This window comes from Cnephaeus nilssonii, assembly GCF_951640355.1.
Source record: "Cnephaeus nilssonii genome assembly, chromosome: 6".
Classification (NCBI taxonomy): Eukaryota; Metazoa; Chordata; class Mammalia; order Chiroptera; family Vespertilionidae; genus Cnephaeus; species Cnephaeus nilssonii.
In genome coordinates this window covers 12753981-12778163 of record NC_137077.1, presented here as the reverse complement: position 1 = coordinate 12778163, position 24183 = coordinate 12753981, and the positions used below count along the sequence as shown (strand labels likewise).

At 42.2% G+C, this 24183-nt stretch overlaps 1 protein-coding gene across 4 annotated transcripts; it reads right to left on the bottom strand.

The window, feature by feature from the left end:
• Positions 1-77: 77 nt before the first annotated feature.
• On the bottom strand, positions 78-16771 carry NFYB (nuclear transcription factor Y subunit beta). Of its 4 annotated transcripts, none has more exons than XM_079774021.1 (8): positions 16633-16771; positions 13938-14023; positions 8827-8920; positions 6947-7077; positions 3579-3776; positions 2042-2123; positions 1261-1340; positions 78-515 (listed from the first exon to the last, which is right to left on the bottom strand). In XM_079774021.1, the coding sequence occupies exons 2-8, from the start codon at positions 13941-13943 to the stop codon at positions 483-485; spliced, it is 624 nt and encodes a 207-aa protein (XP_079630147.1). In that variant the 5' UTR covers positions 13944-14023; positions 16633-16771; the 3' UTR covers positions 78-482. The 4 variants fall into 4 exon arrangements, with proteins under 4 accessions (XP_079630147.1, XP_079630149.1, XP_079630148.1 ...); XM_079774023.1 differs by lacking the exon at positions 16633-16771 and adding an exon at positions 15708-16408; XM_079774022.1 differs by lacking the exon at positions 16633-16771 and adding an exon at positions 15723-16408.
• Between the last annotated feature and the right edge of the window lie 7412 nt (positions 16772-24183).

The following is a 24183-nucleotide window of genomic DNA, read 5'->3' as shown; positions in this document are numbered from 1 at the left end:
CTAGCTAGGTTATCATGCAAGATAGTATATAACCAAGACAAACTCAAATTTATAATAAAGGCAACTTGCATTCAAAATGAACTCTACCCTTGTATTTTATTAAAAGGGCAAACATCATGAATTAACCCAGCTGCTTACTTGAATTACAAAAGTAACATGATTCAATATGAAAATAAGAAACTGTCTACAAATCTCTGACAGTAATAAATTGCAATATACAATGCATACAGGAGTCATACAGAGCAACAAACTCTCGTACAAAACAAAAATACTTTAATACCTTTAAAATCCAAATTTTTCTTTAAAATCATTCATGAAAAAGATTCTCAAGTCAGAATTAACACCTCAATTAGTCAAGCATCAGGAAGCTACATTACAGCTATTTAATATACAGAGAGACAGCTTTTCCCAGTCCTTCTAATGTCTCTGCTTCGGAATCGTACAGACTTGCGTTTCCTACTCCACTACATCATTTCTTCAGATCATGAAAACTGAATTTGTTGAACACCAGAAATCTAAGATTAGAAAATTTAAGTTGACAAGAATGAAAGAAAAATTAGTTTAAAAATAACATGCATATTATAAATTCAATGAATAAAAACAATAGACAATTAAGAAAAACAATAGAAGATGAAAAATAAGTCTACATCTCACCCCAAATCTTCACTCTCTCTACCCAAGGAAACTACTTTATTAATTTCTTGTGCATCTATCTAGAAATATTCTATGCAAATATGAGTGTGTGTGTGTGTGTGTGTGTGTGTGTGTGTGTGTATACACACACACACACAAAAGCCTAAGCAACCATCACCAGTTGATCAAACGACCGGTTGCTATGATGTGCACTGATCACCAGGGGGCAGACTCAACGCAGGAGCTGCCCCCTGGTGGTCAGTGCGCTCACACAGCCAACCTCCCACAGTCCCTTCCCCTGGACTGGGCGAGATAGCCCTGATTGGCCCGATTGCCAGCAGGGCCTAGGGATCCCACCCGTGCATGAATTCGTGCACGAGGCCTCTAGTGTGTGTGTATACATATATGATTGTATATATATATATATATATATATATATATATATATATATACACACATAACATTAAAAGAGTATCAAACAATTGTATATTTTGAGAAAATAGTATTTAACCTTTTTAAAAATCAAGTTAATAATAACATAATGTGTTGAAGTTAACTACCTGTGATCAAAATCAATGGGTATAATCAATTCTTAAAATAATTTAAAATACAAAGAAGGTACTCTACCTGTTGATATGATGTTGTGTAAACCATAACATTTTGTTGTTGACCATCTGCAGTTATTAAACCAGCTGGTAACTGGTTAGCTAAAAGACAAAAAAAAAAGTTAGTGAGAAAAGAATTGCATCTACTTTCTTGGCCTGAACTGTAAAATTATGCCATTAACGTCTTATTATAATTCTGCTGTTTATCAAAGTAATCTTTGGCCAAGGCATAACCCCCAAATATTCCATTTTAAAAAAGCTCCCGAAGCATTTTTGATTTTCTGAATCTTCATTTCTCTGAACTGTACTTTAACTAACTACCCATGTGTACAAATCTGCCGAAATGAGTTTCTGATTCAGGGGTAGACCTGCACCATAAGGGTTGGCTGGAAGCAACACTCACATAACTAAGCAGCATATATTTTATATATAAGAAATCATATAAAGTTTATGAGAAATATAATCACCATAGACCTTTTATTTCACCATATAATGATACTCAATTTAAAAAAATAAATCAGTTCAAATGTATTTAAATCACAAGATTTTTATATTGCAAACTACAGTTCTTAGATGAAAAAATAAGGGCTATGGCAATCAGTTGAACTATTGGTGAAAGATATCTGCAAAATTTAAATTTTATACTTATCTCTCACTGACGTCAAATATACAGGCATCAACTAAGAAGGACTATTCAAGACAGTGCTATGTCAAAACACTCAGTGCTGATATTCCTAAAGTACCACCACTGACACTAAATCACATTAAATGTAGTTGTATAAATGTATCACAACACTGCTTACTAAATGCCTCCTCTGTTAGTTCTTCACTTAGTCCGTCTGCAGTTGTGACTGCTCCACCAATGCCTTTCTCACCTTTCATTGCCTGGGGAAGGAGAACAAAAATGTAATCACTGCGATTCAAAAGAAACAGTTTTCTAAAGGAGAATGCTTGATTAATTTCTAAAATTAGGAGCTTCTATTTTTACAAACACTACACAGAGTAGTTATTAACACTTCTGGTTAATTACGTATGAAGAGGTCTTCAAATGCTAACTTTTTATACAACTAGTAATCATCAAAAGATAATCTTAATAATGACCTAGAAAATCTAAAATATTTATGAGTAAAATTAAATAAATTATTCTAATTCCATACTACATCAAAAGGAAAATAGAACTCTACTTACAGATGAAATAGTCTGTAAAAGAGTATAAATATTCAGCTTATGAATCTACTAAAATTATCCAAGTTATCAATTATATATACACTCTCAGCCAACTGGGCAGTACTGTAACAGCAAGTTTAGAGTTTAATATTTTTTTTTAAGAACAACAAACACCTGTATTATATAAACTAAGATAAGAAGAAGGAGGGTATATTTGCCTTTCCGGGCCTTGATTTTCCTCAGATAGATGGAGTTTAACATTTCTAAATCAAAATTACAGTTTGGACCAAAGACCTCTAAGTTATCATCCATTCTAAGGTCCCATGATGCTAAAAATTTGGAAAAATACTGTGAAGAATTTACATATTTCTTCCTACTTTAATCATTCCATAAAGGTATCACTAATTTAATGGTATCCTAACACTAAAGATACTAAGAAAATATTTTGAAAGCAAAGTGAATCATACACCCAACTTGCAGTGCTGAAATAAATACGTTGATTTTAATTCATTTTCACAAAACTCATAGGCAACGATGCTACCTCTTAAATTAATAACAATACCAGCACGCACTGACATTAGTGAGCATTTACTATATGCCCAGCTAAATGCAGTCCATGGACTATTCCACTTGGCCCTCTCAATAGGCACTATTACTAGCCTCACCTTACAGATCAGGAAACCAAGGCCTAAATCAGGGGTCCTCAAACTTTTTAAACAGGGGGCCAGTTCACTGTCCCTCAGACTGTTGGAGGGCCGGACTATAGTTTAAAAAAAACTATGAACAAATTCCTATGTACACTGCACATGTCTTATTTTGAAGTAAAAAAAAACGGCAAAAACACCCGCATGTGGCCCGCGGGCCGTAGTTTGAGGACGCCTGGCCTAAATACTTCAATAATCTGCCCAGGGTCACAGAGTTCACCTGTGGTGGAGCTTGGATTCACCCTCCAGAGTCCACATTCTTAATCATTACATAACTATGCTGTTGTTAGTAACAACCAAAGGAAAAAGAAAGGACTTCCTTCTTAAGTACAGTAACATAAGTGATGACACACGTCTGAGAAATGTTATGTAGTTTGCTATAAAATGAATTTTTAAGCAATACATTTTAAAAGTTAGTGAATAGTGTATCTTATTTTCTTAGAAGCATAATGGAAGACATTCTACTCACCTCTCTGAATTTCTGAAGGTACAATTTTAGAGGTTCTACATAACTGTCAAAGCCTAAGGTAGACATGGCAAAGAGGATGTCTTCGCCATTGATTGTCTTCCGTTTCTCTTGATGGCATCTTTCACTGGCCTCCGATGTTATAAAACTGATGAACTCACTCACACATTCCTGAACACATTCTTTGGCATCTTTTGCAATCTGAAGAGAAAAATGAAAGGTAAATTTGCAGGGAATATAATCATCACCTTCCTAACAGCAAAAGTGAAAGTTACTCAGAAGAATACAAACTTCAGTTTATGACTGTTAACCTTTAATCTTTGAAATATATACTAATAACATAAACACAATTTGTACTACTAAAATTCCAACCCTCAGAGTGAGAATTAAAAACTCAAATACAAGTCAGAGAAGCCTTGACAACTATTCACAGAAAACAGATGCAATCTATAATAATAAAAGCATAATATGCTAATTAGACCGGACATCCTTTGGGACGAAGCTGGGGCTGCGAGGGAAGCCCGGGTCCCGGGTGCGAGAGGGAAGCCGGTGCCAGCAGCCGGGGGAAGGAAGGCCTGCTCTTGCACAAATTTCGAGCATCGGGCCTCTAGTTTAGTTATAAAAGCAACCACTGGACATCCCTTCCATCGCAAGATAAAAACCCTAACTAACGAGTGTCCCAAGAAAGCCAGATTGTGTGTAGTTAGTATACTGTGGGCTACAGACTTTGGTACCAGTTATTTCCAAAACTAAGGGCACTAAAATTTTAAAAAGCAAACACTGAAGTCACATAAGACTTACAAGGGAGTGAAAGAATGACACCTGGTGATATTTTTTCTACTGAAGATACAAAAGTGTCAGGTATACGTTTTGAGTTTATTAAGAAGCTTACCCAGCCCTTGCCGGTTTTGCTCAGTGGTTAGAGCGCTGGCCCAACTGAAGGGTGGGTTGGATTCCAGTCAAGGACATGTACTTCGGTTGCAGGCTTGATCCCTGGCCCCGGTTGGGGCACATGCAGGAGGCAACCAATCCATATGTCTCTCTCACTTTGATGTTTCTCTGTCTCTCCCTCTCCCTCCCACTCTCTCTTAAAAAAAAAAAAAAAATCAATGGGAAAAATATCCTCTGGTAAGGATTAACAACAACAAAAAAAAGCCTACCTAAAGAAACACACACGCACCACCTCATAAAAACAGTTCTCTTAGGGTCTGGGGTTTGAAAGTAAGACTCTAATGGACTAAATTATGCAATTCCAAAGCCACTTCTAATAGGAATGACACTCAAGATCCTTGCTAAAATATACCGCCTTTCATCTCCATGCCTAAACAACATCCTGGAGAAAAGTAAACAAGAGTTGCATAAATGCAGTTAAGCAAGATAATATAATGTGAGCTGTATACACAGAGTGGCCAGATTATTATGATATCTGAACGCATAATAATCTGGCCACTCTGTGTGTGTGTATATGTATATATATTAGAGGCCCGGTGCATGAATTCATGCATGGGTGGGGTCCAGCCAGCCTGGCCAGGGGGAGGGGACATGGGCAGCTGGCCGAACTCCTGGTTGAGGGGACAATTTGCATATTAGCCTTTTATTATATAGGATATACACTGAGTGGCCAGATTATTATGCGTTTAGAGATCATAATAATCTGGCCACCCAATGTATATAACTTTAGATTGCTAGTAGGCACGTTAAAAGAAACAGGTAAGTTAATTTTACATGTTTTATTTAACCCAATAAACCTAAAATATTACTTAAACACAGGATCAATTTAAAAATTGAGGTATTTTCATTCTTTTTTTTTCATACAAGCCTTTAAAATCTGGTGTATGTTTTACATTTCAAGCGCATCTCAATCAGCTCAATAACATTTCAAGTGCTCAATAATCATTTGTAGCTATGGGTCCTGGACAACAGTGCAGGCCTAGTCTCAGCAATAATCAGCAGGTGTGCTTTTTCCCCCTTAAAATATAAAGAGGCCCAGCAGGTGTGAGTCAGTAGTTGAGCCTTGACCTATGAACCAGGAGCCATGGTTCAATTCCTAGTCAGGGCACATGCCCAGGCTGCAGGGTCGATCCCCAGTAGGGGATGTATAGAAGCAGCCGATCAGTGGTTTTCCCTCATCATTGGTGTTTCTATCTCTCCCTCTCCCTTCCTCTCTGAAATCAATAAAAAATATATTTTAAAAAAACAGCCCTGGCTGGTTTGGCTCAGTGGATAGAGCGTCGGCCTGCGGACTGAAGGGTCAAGGGCACATGCCTGGGTTGCAGGCTCAATCCCCAGTGGGGGGCATGCAGGAGGCAGCCGATCGGTGATTCTCTCTCATCATTGATGTTTCTATCTCTCTCTTCCTCTCTGAAATCAATAAAAATATATTTAAAAAAACATAAGGAGGACCTCTCAAACTGGAACTTCTAGGCTGAGTGATATATTTTAATAATATATTTATTTAAAAGCTTTATTACTTTCATGTATACTTTATAAGATATAATAAAATGATAGAAAAGTTTATTATGCAATATGAAACATAAAAAGTGTGAATTTTATTTAAGACCAAGTGATGAGTACAGTGACAATGAGTTTTTAAAATTGTTCTAACAAAACTACCTAAAAACTTACCAGTTGAATTTAAATGTATGTTAATATCTATAATTTTATAAAAAATAGTTGTTTCACACTGGCCAGGTGGTTTGGTTGGTTGGAGTATCGTCCTGTACACCAAAAGATTGTGGGTTCAATTCCCAGTCAGGGCACATGCCCAGGTTGGAGGTTCAATCCCAATCAGGGAAAGTATGCGAGTCAACCGAGAGAGTTTTCTCTGTGTCTCTCCCTCTCTCTCTAAAACAGCGGTCGCCAACAGATAGTCCGTGGACCACTGGTGGTCCATAAGGTTCAAAAGGTTGGTGACCACTGCTCTAAAAATCAATTTTAAAAAATGTTCTCTCAGGTAAAATGACAAAAACATAAAAAACAAAATAGTTGTTTCCAAATAAAAGGATTTTTTTTAAAAATCCTTATAATATGCACATCAGTCCAATATGACCCAATTTTGCTGCAACATTATGGAAGTTACCTAATATGCCCAAACCCGATAGCTCTGACAATGCACCTATTTTTAAAAAGTTTCTTATATTTCATCTGTTTCGAATAGGTGGGGAAAGGAGTGCATTTTGGGGACATGATAGAACTGAAAATGGAACATTGTTCAGTAACTAAGTATTAGAATGGAAAGAAATACTTGATTTGCTGAAGGACTGAAATCAATAACTAACTGTAGTCATGAACTACGTTCACGTAGTTTTACATCCCACCCCACCCCACCCCATCCCCAAAAATCTCCTGGTTAAGCTTCTCCTCCACATTACCTTTCCCGTCTGAGGTATGGCATTTTTCATTATCCTTGCCACATTTGCAATTGGAAGATATATATCTTGTTCTCTGAAACTTTCTTTTGAACCATTTGTGTCTTCATGATCATTCATGCTGTCCTCAGTATCTAAATAAATAAAAGTAATTTAGTTTAAGGCTTCTCATAATTTTTACTTCAAGGAAGAGAAGAAAGACTGTCTATAGCAACCTAGGATGAGAGCCATTCTGGCTCATTTCCTAACCCTTTTTAGGGATTAGGATATAGTAGTTCTTTCACCACTTTCTCAGGGCAGAACTAAACCCACTCCTTAATTTCAAACCTACTGTCTAGAACTCTTTGGTCCTCAACTCTGCCTACTCAAATCCTACCTCCTCATTCTCCAAAGAGCTCAGTAACAACCTCGCACAGCACTTCAGAAGTGAGCTCTGCTTTCACAAAATATCACAAGTGCCTCTCTGCATCTTTTCTGACACACTGCATAATTCTTTTTATTTCTGACTAGAGGCCTGGTGCACAAAATTCGCCCTCTTGCAGTCCGGGAGCCCTTGGGGGATGTCCGACTGATGGCTTCTGACTGACAGCTTAGGCCTAAGCCGTCAGTTGGACATCCTTAGCACTGCCGCAGAGGCGGGAGAGGCTCCCACCACGGCCTCTGGGCTCTCCAGCCGTGAACCCGGCTCAGGGCTTCTGGCTGGGCGGCGCTGCCCCTGTGGGAGCGCACTGATCACCAGGGGAGGGTCCTGCACTGAGCGCCTGCCCCCCGGTGGTTAGTGCACATCACAGTGACCGGTCATTCCGCTGTTCAGTCGATTTGCATATTAGCCTTTTATTATATAGGATTCCTTCTATTAATTTTTTTCCTACTTGAGACCAGGAGTCAGCTTTGTCTCTTTCCTAGCACTTGGTAGCACCTATAACAAGGGAAGTGCTCATAAATGTGTCGCATGACTGAGCTATAAAACTTACAGACCCTGACCTATGATGATGGCTCCTTGACTATTGCTAGATTAAGAGCTTATATGTCTACCCAAAGCCAAATTTATCTAGAAAGGAAAAATTGGACTTGAATATTACTGATCCAATTGGTTTATTACTAATATAGTTATAGTTTTGAACAAAGCTATGGCAGTGATTCATATTATTACAAAAAGTGAATTTTCAAATTATGTAGATTTTTTAGATATAACTGAAGCTTTCACAGTACCAATAATATCCTTTGATGATTAAATGCATTATCTTGTAAGGAAACTTCCCAATCTTTATATGAATTAAATAGGAAAGTCACTTAAGCTGATTCAGTATACATTTTCATGTGTTTAAAAGGATGTTGTAAAAATTAACTTGTTTAAGTATGTTTTAGGATGAAGTAACTAATTGCCTCCTCTAATTGCCTTCTACAAAAATGTATCTTAATGTTTTTAATCTTACAAATCACAATGCCACAAAGCCAAATTATTTCTGATAGGCCAATTTTAATACCTGCAGAGGTCAAACTTAATATTGAAGGAAAAACAAAAATAAATCTGTTTATAAGTACTAAAAATAATAGCTAGCAACTCACCCTCTAAAGAACGTCTTACTGTTCCAATTGAGTAAGAATTTTCCATATTTAATTCTCAAATAGGAAATCAGTAACCAATTTTTAAAGAAACTTTAAAAGGCATACTCGTACAGAATTCTTTTCTATAACATCACTCTTTGAAGACTATTGGTAATTAAAGTAGCACAGTACACCTTTATACACTTTCACTGAATGGTGATGCAAGACTGCTAATTTTCCTATAAAGACAAAAGTAGCCTATAGCATCATATTAATAAAATTTCCACTTCCTAATTTGCTTCTACTTGTGAATTTGTTGACTGTAGCTGTCTTACCATCATGAGGCTGTATAACATAGTGACTTCCTCCAATATAGTCTGCAGAAATTCCTAGTTGAGAAGCATCTGTTGTAGAACTGTCACCATCCATCTAGGAGGAAAAAGGTTTTCAATATTCTTCAATAAAACTTGTGTAAAAAAAACGTAGTGCTCATGAAATATCATAGGACAGGTCAACTACATTTGTCATAGCTTAAGCTTACTAAAAGAAAACACTTATATTTCTTGATTTGGAAACCTTCTGATAATTTGCCAACTATCCAAGAGTCCCCTATCATCCTCCGTAAGTGCAAACGTAAGACCAACAGGGAAACAAAATAAGGAAATGAATCTAAAATACACATCTCTTTATTTTCAACTGCATAACCCTCAAACATAGTACAGGCAACTCTGACTTACAGCCTACCTTACCCCTGGATCAACAAGCAAAACCCAAATTAGTATTCTCCTGAAAGACACCTGTGTGCGGCTCTTTCGGCTCTCCTGCTGAAGCCCAATATTCCCCGGAAAGCCGCTGGCTCCGCTGCAGACTTTCTCTGTGGTCTCACAGACGTTCCACAATAGACAATGTCTGGATTCAAACTGTTGTCTGGGATAAGAAGCATATGGATTCCTTGCACAATCTGTACCCATGTAACCAAGCATGCACCCACATTTTGAATGAGCCTATCAACCTCTAATTCTAGCCAAAGGTTCATTTTCTCTTTCCCCTACCCTCAAACTTCTGATTCTTTAAAGAAAAAAGAAAAGGAGGGGTCAAGGAGACGGAAGTTCTGCGTATAAGGGTAGGAAAATTATAACCACAGACAAGAGTGACAGTTAAAATGGCTACTTGAAAAGATGCCTGCTTAATTAATTTTGCTCAGAGCTAAAAGAATTCTAAGAGGGAAAATCTGGGGAAAAACAGAACCGTTAGTTTTAAAATACTACATTATATTTCACCAACATGGCAAACCCTGGGAGTCTTTCTGCTTTGCAGATAATACTAAAAAAGAGAGAGAAAAACAACAACAAAAACGAAAAACAAGGGACTGGCTAGTCATGGATAGAAAATTTTTAATGCGTTATCTGAATAAACAGTATAGCAAAATTTCAGTGGAATATATACGTGCTTTCAGGCCAAATCAAGAGATACTTGATCCTAAATATTCATCAAGCCCAGAACCCAGCTATTTGAGATAGGGAAGGTGATATTATTTCCATTTTTTATAGAAATACATTTAACCAATAGGGATTCTTCTTTTCAGAGGTCAGTAGGAGAGTCAGACTCGTAACTCACTGACTGTGTATCACTCTTAGAGGCCCTGGCTGAGTAGCTCAGTTAGAGTACTGTCCTGATATGCCATATTGTGGTCAGGGCACATACAAGAAACAACCAATGAATGCATAAAGAAGTGGAACAACAAATTGCTGTCTCTAAAATCAATCAATCAAATAATTTTTTTAAAGTATGAGTAAATAGGTACCCTGTACTTTCACAAATTATTAAAGTAGGTGAATTCTGTTCTCTACCCCCTAAAAAAACTATGTAAATTATGGAAATATATCTGTAGCTCCAATTAGGTTAGATATCGCAGTCAACAGATGTGTCAAAGAAATGCTTTGTTATTGAAGACTTTGTAAAATCCAACAGAGATGGAAAAGAAGTGTTAGACAAGGACTCAAATACTACAGTTAATATAAATGCATGTGAAACATTACCCAAATATAAATTACTGTATTGATCCTAAAATACAAAAGATACTAGGAGAGTAGTCTTTAATAGATAGATATGAAGATAGGTTTTATTAGCCATAAAAAAGCTCAATTAGAATAGCTGTGAATTGACTAGTTTTTACAATGCCCCAGGGCAGTGGTCGGCAAACTCATTAGTCAACAGAGCCAAATATCAACAGTACAACGATTGAAATTTCTTTTGGGAGCCACATTTTTTAAACTTAAACTTCTTCTAACGCCACTTCTTCAAAATAGACTCACCCAGGCCGTGGTATTTTGTGGAAGAGCCACACTCAGGGGGCCAAAGAGCCGCATGTGGCTCTCGAGCCGCAGTTTGCCAACCACTGCCCTAGGGGAGATCAAGGTGCAGGAGACAGGACCAGTGGTTGTTTCGGAACATACAACTGAAAACAACTCTTTGTTAATAGGGGAGAAAAAAACCACAGTAAAAAATTCTTTCCAAAATGAATATCCACAGGGTACCATGAGTCTTTTTAAATTAGTTGATCTACAGGACACTGTTCAAATAACTAGGATCTGAGATTAATTTATAAATATAACATAAAAAGTATTAAAGGCAAAATGTTGAAAATCACATTATCTTATGCACGGGAATTAGCAGCAAGATCATCAGTTGGATTAACAGAATTAGCCTCTAAACCTCAGTCTTCTAAAAAATACTTCTGAAAGTATTTTAAAGTTGTCAGAATTAAACAAAGAACAGAAACCTGCTAAGGACAGTGTTTGGTACTCAGGAGACATCAGTATTACCTCCCCTCCTTTGAAGATGAGCCAGCTTAGCTGTCTGCGTCTCTGGTTCCGCAAGTTTTAGCCGTCCTGTCCTTTCACCATACCTTCTGTCTTCCTCCCCTACTTTAAACCCAGTGTTCCCCCATCCTCCTGAAATCTTTTGGGTTGACTCCATTCTGCAAGCCAAAACTTAAGTGTTCCCTTCTCTGAATCCCCAAAGCACTTATACCTTTCATTCAACAAATGAATGAGCACATCAACAAATCAGCCTCATCTTTGATGCTTACAATATGCTATCTACATATTGGGAGAGGGGGAACTTGCTACATCCCAAAGATTTTTTTCTAGGTCTAAAATATCCTATAAAATTTTCTAAACATACATTATCGATTGTAAGCAAGCCAGTCAACAAACATTTACTGAGTAAACACTTAGTACGCATCAGGCCCGTGCTATGTGGGAAAGCAGTCACCAGCACAGACAAGTCTCCGTCCTCATCTAGCAGAGAAGACAAATGTTACGCAAACTGGGGGCATGGGGAAAGGGAGGTAAGCATAGCCTATCAGTACTTCCAAGGAATGTGCTAGAATTATCACCTGGTTTGAATTCCCTACTACTTGCTGGTCATGAGACCTTGAGCAAGTAGGATGAGAAGAGAACTTGCCATGTAAAGACAGCATTGTACAATAGGAGCTATTAAATAATTACAAATGATTAACTGTTAGTGCTAAGGAAAACAAAGATGTTTTGTTATATGTTTTGCGAGTTTATTCCGAAAGGGACCTCATAGACTGAGAGTCAAGGAAGGCTGTGTTAGGAAATCACATTTAAACTGAGACTAAAAGATGAATAGAAATCAGTTAGGCAGGGAAAGATGGGGAAAGAATGTTCCAAACAAAGGAAATAGGGAAATCTAGTCCTGGTGGATTAGAGCAAGCTAAGTGGGGGCGAGATCAAGCAGTACAGTAGACAAGAGCAAAGCGGGTAAATCAGATTTCTTTTTTAAAAGACCACTCTGGCTACAGTCCAGTGTAACAATGAACCGAGGGGGGGGGGGGGAAGATGGGGGCAGACCAGCAAGGACCACAGTGCTGCAATCAAGGCAGGAACTCAGGCAAGATGATGGTCGCTCCTGTATCTGGAGACAGAGAGAGCAGAGGCTGAAGAGATGTTAGCAGTTGGTAAAATCAGCAGATCTGGCAACTGACTGAGCCAGAACTGGAGGAAGAACCAAGGATCATGCTGGGACTCTTGCACCTGGGCAGACGATGCCACTGCTGCAGAGAATGGGAAGGAAGAGCCTGAGGGTGGGGCAGTGCCAAGAGCCTGGCTGAAGCTGATGACTAAGAACGTATAAGTGGTACCAGGATGCCCACGTGTGACACTTACTGGTGAAGGACAGAGAACAGAGGGAAGAGCATGTAGGAAAATGACAAGAGAACAGGTAAAATGATGAATCATTAGGATCAAGGGAACTAACTGGTAAGTAGGAACAGAGTAGTTAAATCCCATTGAATTCCTTTAGTGACTATTCTAATTATTTGGTTGAAAATAGTGTTCTCTAAAATATGTGAAGTTAATGGTCAGCTGGCTAAGAAATGCACCTGGTTTCGGATTCATCTTACCAGGAGGCATGATGGAACAGTGGCTCTTAGAACAGACCCCTGGGTTTGTAGCTGAGCACCCCCTTCCAAGCTGTATGTCTTTCCTTACCATCTTCTTTGTGCTTCAGCTTCCCATTTAAAATGGGGTTGCTATGAGAGGTGAAGTCACTGTGCCTTTTAGCTCTTAGCAAAGAGCACCATACGTAGCAAGCACTGGACAAATGAAACCTATGATTACTGTCCCTTCAAATGCAGTTCTCATCATCTTTCCAGGCATGAAGAGTGGGTCCCCCACTTAGCCTAACCAATCTTGTTTGCAATCCTTGTAATCTGATAAACCATCTTAGCGCTAGACTGTGCCTTTCTAAGGGTCACCGGATGCAGTTCTTTCAGGTTAGCAGTGAGGCGATCACTGCTCCAGACCTGCTGTCACAGGTACAGTAGCAGACCCAGAACTAGGTATCCAGACAGGAATCCCAGTGGGATCTCTTCACTCGATTATCCTGTCAAATCCCCACCTGGACCATGCAGATTGACTCTCCATTCCCTAAACATAAGTTACTCACCTTCAGGCTTCTGCATCTGGCAACACCCTCCACCCATCCAAATCCCATTCAACCTTCAAGGCTCATCTGGAGGCCTACAAGCTCCCTCCATGACATTGCCAACTACCCAGGCCTACCCCCTCTCGTCTTTTCACGTGTACTACCCCTATTGAGAACCAGCATTTTCCACTCCACACATAACTGTCCTCGAAGTATTCAATTCGACTAAAGCCCTACCAGATAAACAGACAGCCTCTTAAGAGCTGGGACAAGCTTTGCATCCTGTAGCTTTGACAGCCCGTAGGGGCCCACAGCAAACACTATACACCAAGTCACTAAAAGGAAGGAAGCTTTGGGAATGAATATAGGTACTGTCTGTCTAGACTTGAAAGGCATTCATCCTATAAGGAATCTCCAATATAAAATCAGTTGTAATCCCCAGCTAATTGCTGTGCAAATCTAATTAACAACCAAAATGGGAAAACATACTTACTGTCATGAAATACTGTCAGAACGGTGTTGTCAGTGGTGTTCAAGAACACCCTTCCAAACCGGTGTCTAATATGTGCCCAATTTCACCTAGAATATAAACATGTGTCAGTTGTAAAAATGTATAGCCTACAGGCTTTCTTCTTTGTAAAATCTTAAAAGGCAGGTATAATTTTACCTACAATTCTTACTCAGTGGAGTGCATGGTGTAAAACGGTGCAAAAAGCAGGTACCAATAAATGTTAAATTGGAAGATTTATTTTGGAGAACTCAAATTTTAAAAGTTGATTCTATTGCGGGGGGGGGGGTGGGGATAAGAAGGTAAGGGGGGATTGCTTTTCCAACATAACCCTGAGTTTAGTCATGCTTACCATATTCATCACAACACACCAAATTATATAATATGCAAGAGACCAAAAATTACACATCTAAACTACTTAAAATATTAACAGCCAAGACATAATATCAACTTAATTTGGGAATGGTTTTTTAATTTGGGAATGGTTTTCTTAATGTTTCAGAATGAGATTCAGGGGCCCAAAAGCCCAAAGGGGGAGAAAATTTTATCTCAGAATATAATGCTTTTAAATTAAATATCTCAGATTATGCTGGAAAGATACATGCTGTCCAGAGAACATACATAGAACAACACAATCAATTAAGACCTCTATTTATAATTTTAAAGCACCACCAATCTGGACTAAAATTGCATCTGAATAGCTCTTCATTCTCACTGCAAATAGCTGAATAAATTGGTATCAATTACTAATGCTACAATCTCCATTTCTCATTTGTTCTTTTCCTTTTTTCAAGTGAAACAATTAGAGGAGTGTCAAAACAAAAACATCCTCTCAGTGTTAATTTTCAGGGAAGAAAAATAATAATAGGCATTCCAGCATGAAATCTAGTAAACAGCAGGAAAAGATTGTAGCCACTGAAATTGAATTTCCAAAAAGCCATTACAAGGGTAGAGGCAGCACAGACAGGCTGACATTGTCTGCTATCATCGTAAAAGCAATTTTTAATTTCCTTTCAAATATTGTCCTCTTTTTAACCCCAACATTGCCCAAAAAATTCCTTCCTGTAGCTAGGCGTGCTACATTTTTAAGGGTGTCTTTGGGGGAGGAGGGGGGAAGTCCTCACAACACTTAAAATGTAAGAGCCATATATATATATATATATATATATATATATTATATATATATATATATCTGTGTATTTTGCATGGGGGTGGGGATGGGGGTGGGGATGGGGGTGGGTCTATCCCTCACACCACACTCACCCAAATAGTTGAGTATTTAGATTCAGTAAATTAAAAGAAAAACGTTCTCACCCCATATGGTCTATATATTTTAAAGACAGGTTATGATATATGTGAAAGCTCAAGGGAATGCGTACATCTGTTTAACGTTTGGAGAAATGCAAATTCTATCCAAGAAAAGCGGCAGACCCTCCACCCTCCCTCCTCCGGCATCCACCCCGGGAGTTTTGCATCAATAAAAAGTCCTTACATTAAGCTCCAAGAACAGCGAGGAAAAGGACTCACTGCACTGCCTTTGAGGGAATTCTGGCTAAACTTTCAACACTTTACACACGAACCCCCGACTTATTAAGGCCACTGACACGGATGCGTTTACCTCCTCGCTTCCCGCTGATTAGTTTGCACACGAGAGCCCCAACCACCCGGGGACACGGCCCACGGAGCCGTGAAGTCCAAGGCTAGCGGGATGCTGCTGTGTTTTGTGTTTGTTTGTTTTTAAAGGTCGTGCCCTACCTGAGCTCCAGTTACCTGGTTGGACTACTTTGGGGGAGATGACGACTTGTGGGTGTTCCGCGATGCTTTGTTCTCGGAGGCTGGTGCTCAGGCCCGACGCCGCCTCCCCGCCTCCCACCCGGGACCAAACCTCAGTCCCACCTTCGGGGCCAGTCCCCGGACCGCCAGCCGCCAGATGGCTGCCTTCTCTCCGCGCACACCCGGCTGCGGGGCGACCGAATCCATTCCTTCCTCCCGGGACCTCGCGTCCTCCCCCGCGAAGGGGCGCGGGAGGACCCCGGACCCCAGCCGGCCGACCTGTCAGTCCCGCCGGTGCGGGGCGGCCGCTCCCGGCGCGCATCCCCCCGACCCGCTGGCCCAGGCCCGGGCCCAACGCCCGCCCGCCCGCCCGCCCGCCGCGCGGGGCCCCGGTGCGGGGCAGACAAAGCGGCCCGACCCGCACGTCCCCGCTGGCGGAAGAGGGGCGCTCCCCGGGGACCCCCGCGCGGCTGCCGGCCCAGAGGGCAGGGTCGGGGCTGGGTGTCCGAACCGCGTCCCCCCCGCCCCTGGCCCGCTCCCCGCACAAAATGGAGCCGGCGGGGCACCGCCGAGAGGGGGGCCGACGGCCTGGCTCGGCGTCCGGCCGGAGCTCCGCGGCGGCGGGCGGGCGGGAGGCGCCCTGGCCCGCGTCCCGCCGCTCGCAGCCCGGCGCACAAAGACCGCGCCGCGGCCCGGCGCCCGCTCCCCGGCCGGGCCCGCAGCGGGAGCGGCCTCGCAGGCGCCGAGCCGGCCCCGGGCCGGGCGGGAGGGCGGGCGGGAGGGAGGCGAGTGCCCCCGGCCGCGGCGGCGTTGGCGGCGGGGACGGCGCCGGGAGGAGACGGACATTTCATTCGAGCTAAAGTGGAGTCGGTTTAGGAGCGATCATTGGCCGAAGCGAGACACAAACCTCCAATGCAGCCCTGGTTGGCTCCCGTCTCCAATCGGCTGTTTGGTTGGACAGAAAATGGCTGCGAAGGAACCAGTCCCAGCGCGGAGCTCCGCTTCCAGCACTCGGCCTCCCCTCCCTCCGCCGCGGGCCGCTTCCCTCCGCCCGGCACCCTCCCTCCGCGCCTCCCGCGCGCCCGCCCGCCCTCCGCGGCCCCGCCCCGGCCCCTCCTCGCGCGCCGAGCAGCCGCCCCTGCGCGGGCCGGCGGAGCGGGCTGCGCGCCGCGGGGTGCGGGTCTGCGGGGCCCGCGGTCTCTTCGCCGAGCCCGCGGCGTCCAGGGGCCGGGATCTGGGGCGCTGCTGAGGTCTGTAAGGCGCTCTTCCCACGGCGTCTCCCTGCGCCCCGGCGAAGCGGGCGATCGCAGGCCTCCCTCTTGGCAGCCCCCGCCCTCGCCCACGTGGAACTGTCACACCTGCCCGAGGGCCGCCAGCCCGCGCCTCCCTGTGCAAGAAGGGGAAACCAAGGGCAGGAGCCGCGGGCCAGGGCGACACCCGAGCCGCCGGGTGGATGGGAACGGCAGTTACCTCCTGGACCGCCCTCAGCACCTCGTGTTTTCCTTGTGTCCTTGTTACCGCTGCCAAATGCACAGCATTCCCTCGGACTTGGTCACTGAGCTACGGTGCACGCGTTTCTTCGGATTTCACCTAAAAATGCAGCCTAGCCAGCCTTCACCCCAACTTTAAAAGTTGCACCCGCCCCCTCCCCCTCTTCCCCAGCTCCCCCCCCCCCCCCCCCCCCCCCCGCGGTGTAGTAGTTGCAACTGACATGTGGCTTTTCCCAACCAGATGACATCTGGGCTGCAAGAATCCTTGGCCCGTTCTTCCCTCCGCGCGGCCAAGCGCCCTTGCTGCCGTTCGCCGCCTGCAGTCTGGGCCGGGCTTCCCCCGGGCGGCGACCATCACCGACGGGCGCTGAGCCAGAAGCCACTCGCGGCTAAAGGGTGGCAGGAGTTCTGCAGAGGGAGCCGGGGACCGCCTTCCCTTCGCTTCCACTAAACAAGTGGCACGGTGCCACATTAAACTTTCCAGCTTTAATCGCTTAGAAATATACAGGCATGTTTTATTTATAGAGCACCTACTGTTTCTCCACATATTTTAACATTTCCGGAGCAAATCATGAAGCAAAGACAAGTGAAAAGCCTCCAGATTATTCCAAGAGCCGTAAGGAGCAATGCCGCTGTGGGATCAGCCAACCTGATTTCAATTCCAGCTCCTGAGGGCATGTGACCCTGGCCAAAGGGCTTTCCCTCTGGGTGAGAGTTTCCTCACCTCCCTAGTGGGGGGTAATACTAGCTACTGCTTAGGCTTGTTTAGAATTAACATAAATACATATAGAAAGTCCTAAAAAAAATTTGGTCTCATCTCAAGATCTTTATATGATATGAATTTTAATATTTATCAAACTTTTTGAAACTGTTATTGGGTAAAAAAAAAAAAAAAAGAAACATATTAAAATTGGCTTGCGTTTCTTCCTCCCTTTCTCTATGATTACTTATAAAGTGGAGTTTTAGGAGTGAAAGGACGTGTTCAAAGGCAGGAAATAGAAAAAAGAAGTAGTAGAATCAGGAGAAGTATGACTAATCCACACACTGGATGATGAGCCAAAAGATGCACAGATGACTGTTTTCTCTGAGCTAATGTATTATTTCGGTACTGTTGATCTAATCTACATGCTTAATTCAGATTCAACAAAAAGGTGATTCAGCTCCTACTGTGTACCAGGCACTGTGCTAGGAGCCCCGAGGCTACAAAGGTGAGTAAAGCACCTTCCTTCCCCTGGTATCTATTCATGGAAGGAGACTGGGGACCTAGTCCACAGCCTCTCTGCAGTTGAACCCCAGGTCATCCTGCCTGGACAACCTGTCTTTATACCCATATTCAGGAAGCCCTCAATAATCTTAACCATTTTTTGTGATCAGCTGGTGAAAGAGAAACGTGGATCACAATTTAGTCTTGAGAAAGATATAGCTGCCCTCGCTGGTTTGGCTCAGTAGATAGAGCATTGGCCTGGGGACTGAAGGGTCCCAGGTTCGATTCCAGCCAAGGGCATATGCCTGGGTTGCCGGCTCTATCCCCAGTAGGGGGCGTGCAGGAGGCAGCCAATCAATGATCCTCTCTCATCATTGATGTTTCTATCTCCCTCTTCCTCTCCCTTCCTCTCTGAAATCAAATAAAAATATATTAAAAGAGAAAGAGAGAGAGAGATAGAGAGAGAGAGAGACATAGCTAATCCAGACCTTGCATGAAAGTCAAAAGACAGAGGACTGGCGACTGCATGGTGTATGGGCACCACAGCTGCCCCTTAGTTTATACCATTATTTATGAGTCATAATTCAGCAAACAATGAAATAATCTCTGGCACAATGAAGACTTCTCAGTTGGATTATTGTATGACTTTAATGAGGCCTCATAGAATTCCCAGGACAGTGTCTATTATAGTATTGTCTCCATTCTTCTCTTCTCAATCCATTCTATGCACTGAGGGCCTGGAGGGATCTGGCTTCTGCTTCCCTCCTCACCCCCTTCTAGACACACACACACACACAAACACACACACACACACACAGAGAGAGAGAGAGAGAGAGAGAGAGAGAGAGAGAGAGAGAGACCAGCCTCTTGCCAGTGAGGTCTTAACTGTCTTCTTTTCATCTTGGAGTTCTCATCTCTTCAAAGAGGCTTTCTCTTGACTCCTCCTTCTAAAGCAGCCCCACCCAGTTACTCTCTATAATATCATCCAGTCATGTTATCCTGTGTGAAGGCAAATAATTCTGTTACTTCGATAGGATTGGCTTAATTGGATTATCTTGGGGTGTTTTTGTTGTTGTTGACATAAATATATCCCAAGTGGAAACACTTCGTATTACCCCCACTACTACCACCATAGCTCAAGCCACATCTCCTCTCCCCTCCTAACTTGTCTCCCTGTGTCTGCCCTGGCCTACACAGCAGCCAGAGTGGTCCTTTCGAATTGAACAAAGGAAAAAACTAATTGTTCTTTGGCCATCGTACAAGTAACCACCAGGTTCTGTTTTAATCAATCGATGACAAACTCCCAATCAGTGACAGCCCCTTGCTTTAGAAAGTTAGGGAATCAGCAACTGCCACACTCTAATAATCCCGCTTGCTGCCTTAGCTAGACTTCACTTCCTCTCTAAACAGTCCAGTTACTAAAAGTGCTAATTAACAAACTCCAAGCTTCCAAAATACTAGGTAAGACCACAGCTTTCTTTGTCCAGAGATTTGTCCTTACAATGCATCCATCCTTTGCTTAGCAAAAAATATACTCAGCACTTACTTGTTTCTTTCAGATATGAACAGTGGCCTCTTCTCCAGACAAAGCCCAATGGGATCGATGATCTGTCTCCTCTCCACTCCCCATCTAATTGAGTCTCCTCCTACTTTATCCTTTGCTCACTCTACTCCTTGTTCTTATTTCTGGCAGGAGCACTCCTGCCTCAGTGCCTTTGCATGGGCTGTTCCATCTGCCTGGTCCATTCTTCCCTCCCATGTCCATATAGTTCACTTCACCTCCTTCCTTTCCTTAATGAGGCAACTCTGATCACCTATCTAAAAAGTGCAATTTCAGCTCCCTACCCCCACTCTTCCTTGACTGCATTCTTTTTTTTTTTTTTTAAATATTTTATTGATTTTCTACAGAGAGGAGGGAGAGGGATAGAGAGTTAGAAACATCGATGAGAGAGAAACATCGATCAGCTGCCTCTTGCACACCCCCTACTGGGGATGTGCCTGCAACCAAGGTACATGCCCTTGACCGGAATCAAACCCGAGACCCCTGAGTCTGCAGGCTGACGCTCTATCCACTGAGCCAAACCAGTTAGGGCCATTATTTTATTTTTCAATAACATTTATCGCCTTCTAACAACCTGTAGACTTTTCTTATTTATGTTATTTATGTTTTGTTTACTGTCTGTCTCTTCTCACTAGAAGGTAAACTCTATGACGACAAGGATTTTTGCTTGTTTTTTTTTTTACTAATGCATCCTAAGCATAGAGTAGGTACTCAATAAATATTTGCTGAACGAATGGACTTTTTATATTTTACATAATTAGAATATAAACTCCTCAAGTGCAGAGACCTTGGGCTCACCACTGAATACTCAGTGCCTGGCACAGAGGCGGCACTCCATAGATATGTATGAAATGAGTGCGTGAGCAGGCAATGGGAAAGTGTTTTAATTGATAGTGTACATGACCTTGAAATGACCTAAGTTTTGTATCATCTTTCTCCAGAGAAACGGAATTAATAAGCATACTTAGCGTTTAAGCAAGTTATTATAAAGTGTTAATCAAAATATTTAAAACATATTCATCACCATCTCACCCTGGATTAGATGAGTTAAAATACAAAAATGATTAAAATATCCTTGATAAACTTGAAAAAGCAACAAGATCACTCTCCTTTCTAGGGCTGCTCAGGCAAAGGACAGGAGGAAAAACTTGGCTTTAATAGGAGGGGAAGTCAGAAAGCATCCTTTTCTCATTTCGTCCGCTTTTTGCTTCAATAGTTGTTTCTTCTCTGAACTGGTGCTCCTATCTATATTCTCTTTTTTGTTGTTGTTGTTAATCCTCACCCGAGGATATTTTTTTGTTTGTTTTTGTTTTTGGAGAGAGAGTGGGAGGGAGGGAGGGAGGGAGGGAGGGAGGGGGAGAGAGAGCGAGAGACAGACAGAGAAACATCAATGTGAGAGGGATACATTGATTAGTTGCCTCCCACACCCGCCCCAACTGAGGTCAGGGATTGAACATTGAACCCACAACACAGGTGTGTGCCCTTGACCAGGAATCAACTCCTGACCCTTCGGGCATTCCAACCACTGAGCACACTGGCCAGGTCCAATCTCAATCAATCTCTCTCTCTCTCTCTCTCTCTCTCTCTCTCTCTCTCTCTCTCTCTTATTGATTTCAGAGAGAGAATCATTGATCGGCTGCCTCCTGCACACACCCTATGGGGATTGAGCCTGCAACCAGGGCATGTGCCCTTGAGCAGAATCGAACCCAGGACCCTTCATTCCCCAGGCCCACGCTCTATCCACTGAGTCAAATCAGCTAGGGCCCAATCTCTTTTTAATCTATTTAATATAACAAGGCCACATTAATCTTCCTGAAACACAGTTCTTATCATGTCACTACCTTTTAAAAATGGTGAAAATGGCTCCCATTTATTGCATGGTTACTGTGTATCAGGTACTCTGCCAAGTGCTACACGGGTGTTTTCTCATGTCAGCCACACTATGGCCTTACGAAGTAGGTGTTATTATCCCCATTTTAAAAACTTGAGAATAGGCCCAGAGTTTAAGAAACCCAGAAAACACCTAGCTTGTAGCTGGGGAAGCCAAGTCTCAAACATAGGACCCCCCTCTTAGTCTCGCCCCGCTGTGGGTTCATTCTGGGCCCAATGTCTCTTATAAAAATCCCACACATTCGCAGTTTCTGAATAGACATTTCTCTAAACCAGCAATTTTCAATCAGTGTGCCGGCCACACAGGCAACTGGTGTGCCACAGGAATTTTCAAAACATGCAATAGCTGACATGTAGATTGTAAAAAAAAAAAAAAAAAAAAAAAAAGACAATAGCAACACAGCAATAGCTGTCCAGTGTGAATGAGTCAAAATTGTAAGTTGTGGTGGTTTTTTTTTGTCAGATCAGCAAAAAATATATTTTTTGGCGTGCCACAGAATTTTAGTAATTAGTTTATGTGTGCCATGAAGTGAAAAGGGTTGAAAATCACTGCTCCAAGCAGATATTTAGATGGCCAAGATGCACATGAAAAGATGCTCAACATCATTAATCTCAAGGGAAATCCAAATGAAAACCACAATGAGATACTAATTCACACCCATTAGTTTGGCTATACTAAAAGAGGCAGATGCTCAGCTGGGTGGCTCAGTTGGTTAGAGCATCATCCTAATGAGCCAGAGTTTCAGGTTTGATCCCTGATCTGGGCACAAACAAGAGTCAGCCAATGAATGCATGGATGGGTGGAGCACAGATGGATGTTTCTCTCTTCTTCCTTTCTCTCTAAAATCAATTTTGAAAAATGACAGATGATGACAAGTGTTGTTGAGGATGTGGAGAAATCAGGACCCTCATACACTGCTGGTGGGAATGTAAAATAGTACAGCTGCTGAGGAAAACAGTGACAGTTCCTCAAACAGTTCAACACAGAGTTACCATATAACCCAACAATTCCGCTCGTAGGTATAAACCCAAGAGAAATTTAAAAATATGTCCACACAAAAACTCATATGTGAAGGTTCATAGCAGTATCTTACCTAATAATAGACAAACATGTAAATTGACCGTACCTCTGCCACGCCCACCAGCCAATCAGGAGTGAGTATGCAAATTAACTCGCCAAAGATGATGGTTAATTTGCATACACAGGCGCCAAGCGACCCGGGGTGGGCGGGATGCTTGCATCATCGCCATGGCTTTCACCCTCCGCCCCCCGTGGGAAGGCAGGGCCGGAGGGGAAAGGCGGTGCTGGCAGCCAGGGAAAGGAAGGCCCATTCTAGCACGAATCTTCGTGCATTGGGCTCCTATTTATTCATAACAGCCCAAATGTGGAAATAACTCAAATGTCCAGCAACTGATGAATGAATAAACAAATGTGGTATATTCACACAATGGAACATTATTCAGCCATAAAAAGAAATGAAGTTCTGATACATGCTACAACATGGATGAACCTTGAAAACTTCACCTAAGTGAAAGAAGCCAGACACAAAAGGCCACAGCATATGTGATTTCATTTATTTTAAATGTCCAGAATAGACAAATCCATAGAGACAGAAAGTCAACTAGTGGTTGCTTAGGGCTGGGGGAGGGGTTGGGAGAGTAGGGATGATAGCTATAGGACATGGGGTTTATTTTTGAGGCGATGAAAATGTTCTAAAATTGACTGTGGTGATGATTGCACAAATATGTCAATATACTAAAAAGCATTAAATTGTATGCTTTAAATGGGTGAACAGTATGGTATATAAATGATATCCAAATAAAACTATTACCAAAACAAAATCCCACCCATTGTTAATATCTTTATGTGTGAAGTACATACATGTTGATAAAAAACACACTGTAGGGGCGGTGGGGATTGCCCTCGGGAGTGGGAGTGGCGGGGGAGGGGCAGGCGTCAATGGGGGAAAAAAGGGGACATGTAATACTTTAAACAATAAAAAATAAAAATAAAAAAAGAAACACATTGTATCTTTAGTAGAAAAATGAGCAAAAAAATCATAAAATAGAAAATTCATATAAAAAATACAAATGGATACTAAAAAAGATTTACCCTCAAATGCAAATCAAAAGGAGAAACTTATCAAGTGAGCAAAAAATGTTTCAACTAAGATGGAGATGCATTAGGTAGGTGTTCCCATACACTGATGATGGGAAGCTTTCTGGAAACCAATTAGTCAGTGTGCATTAGCAGCCTTTGCGATGTCCTTACCCTTCTTGACAATAAGTGTATCATAAAGAAATAATTTGCAA

What these genes read in the sequence shown, in the direction of transcription:
- NFYB (XM_079774021.1), bottom strand. An exon ending in CCATACCTCAGACGGGAAAG is followed by an intron (nt 3,777 to 6,946) that starts GTAATGTGGAGG and finishes TTTTCTCTTCAG; the next exon opens with ATTGCAAAAGATGCCAAAGA. An exon ending in ACCTTCAGAAATTCAGAGAG is followed by an intron (nt 2,124 to 3,578) that starts GTGAGTAGAATG and finishes CTCCTTCCCCAG; the next exon opens with GCAATGAAAGGTGAGAAAGG.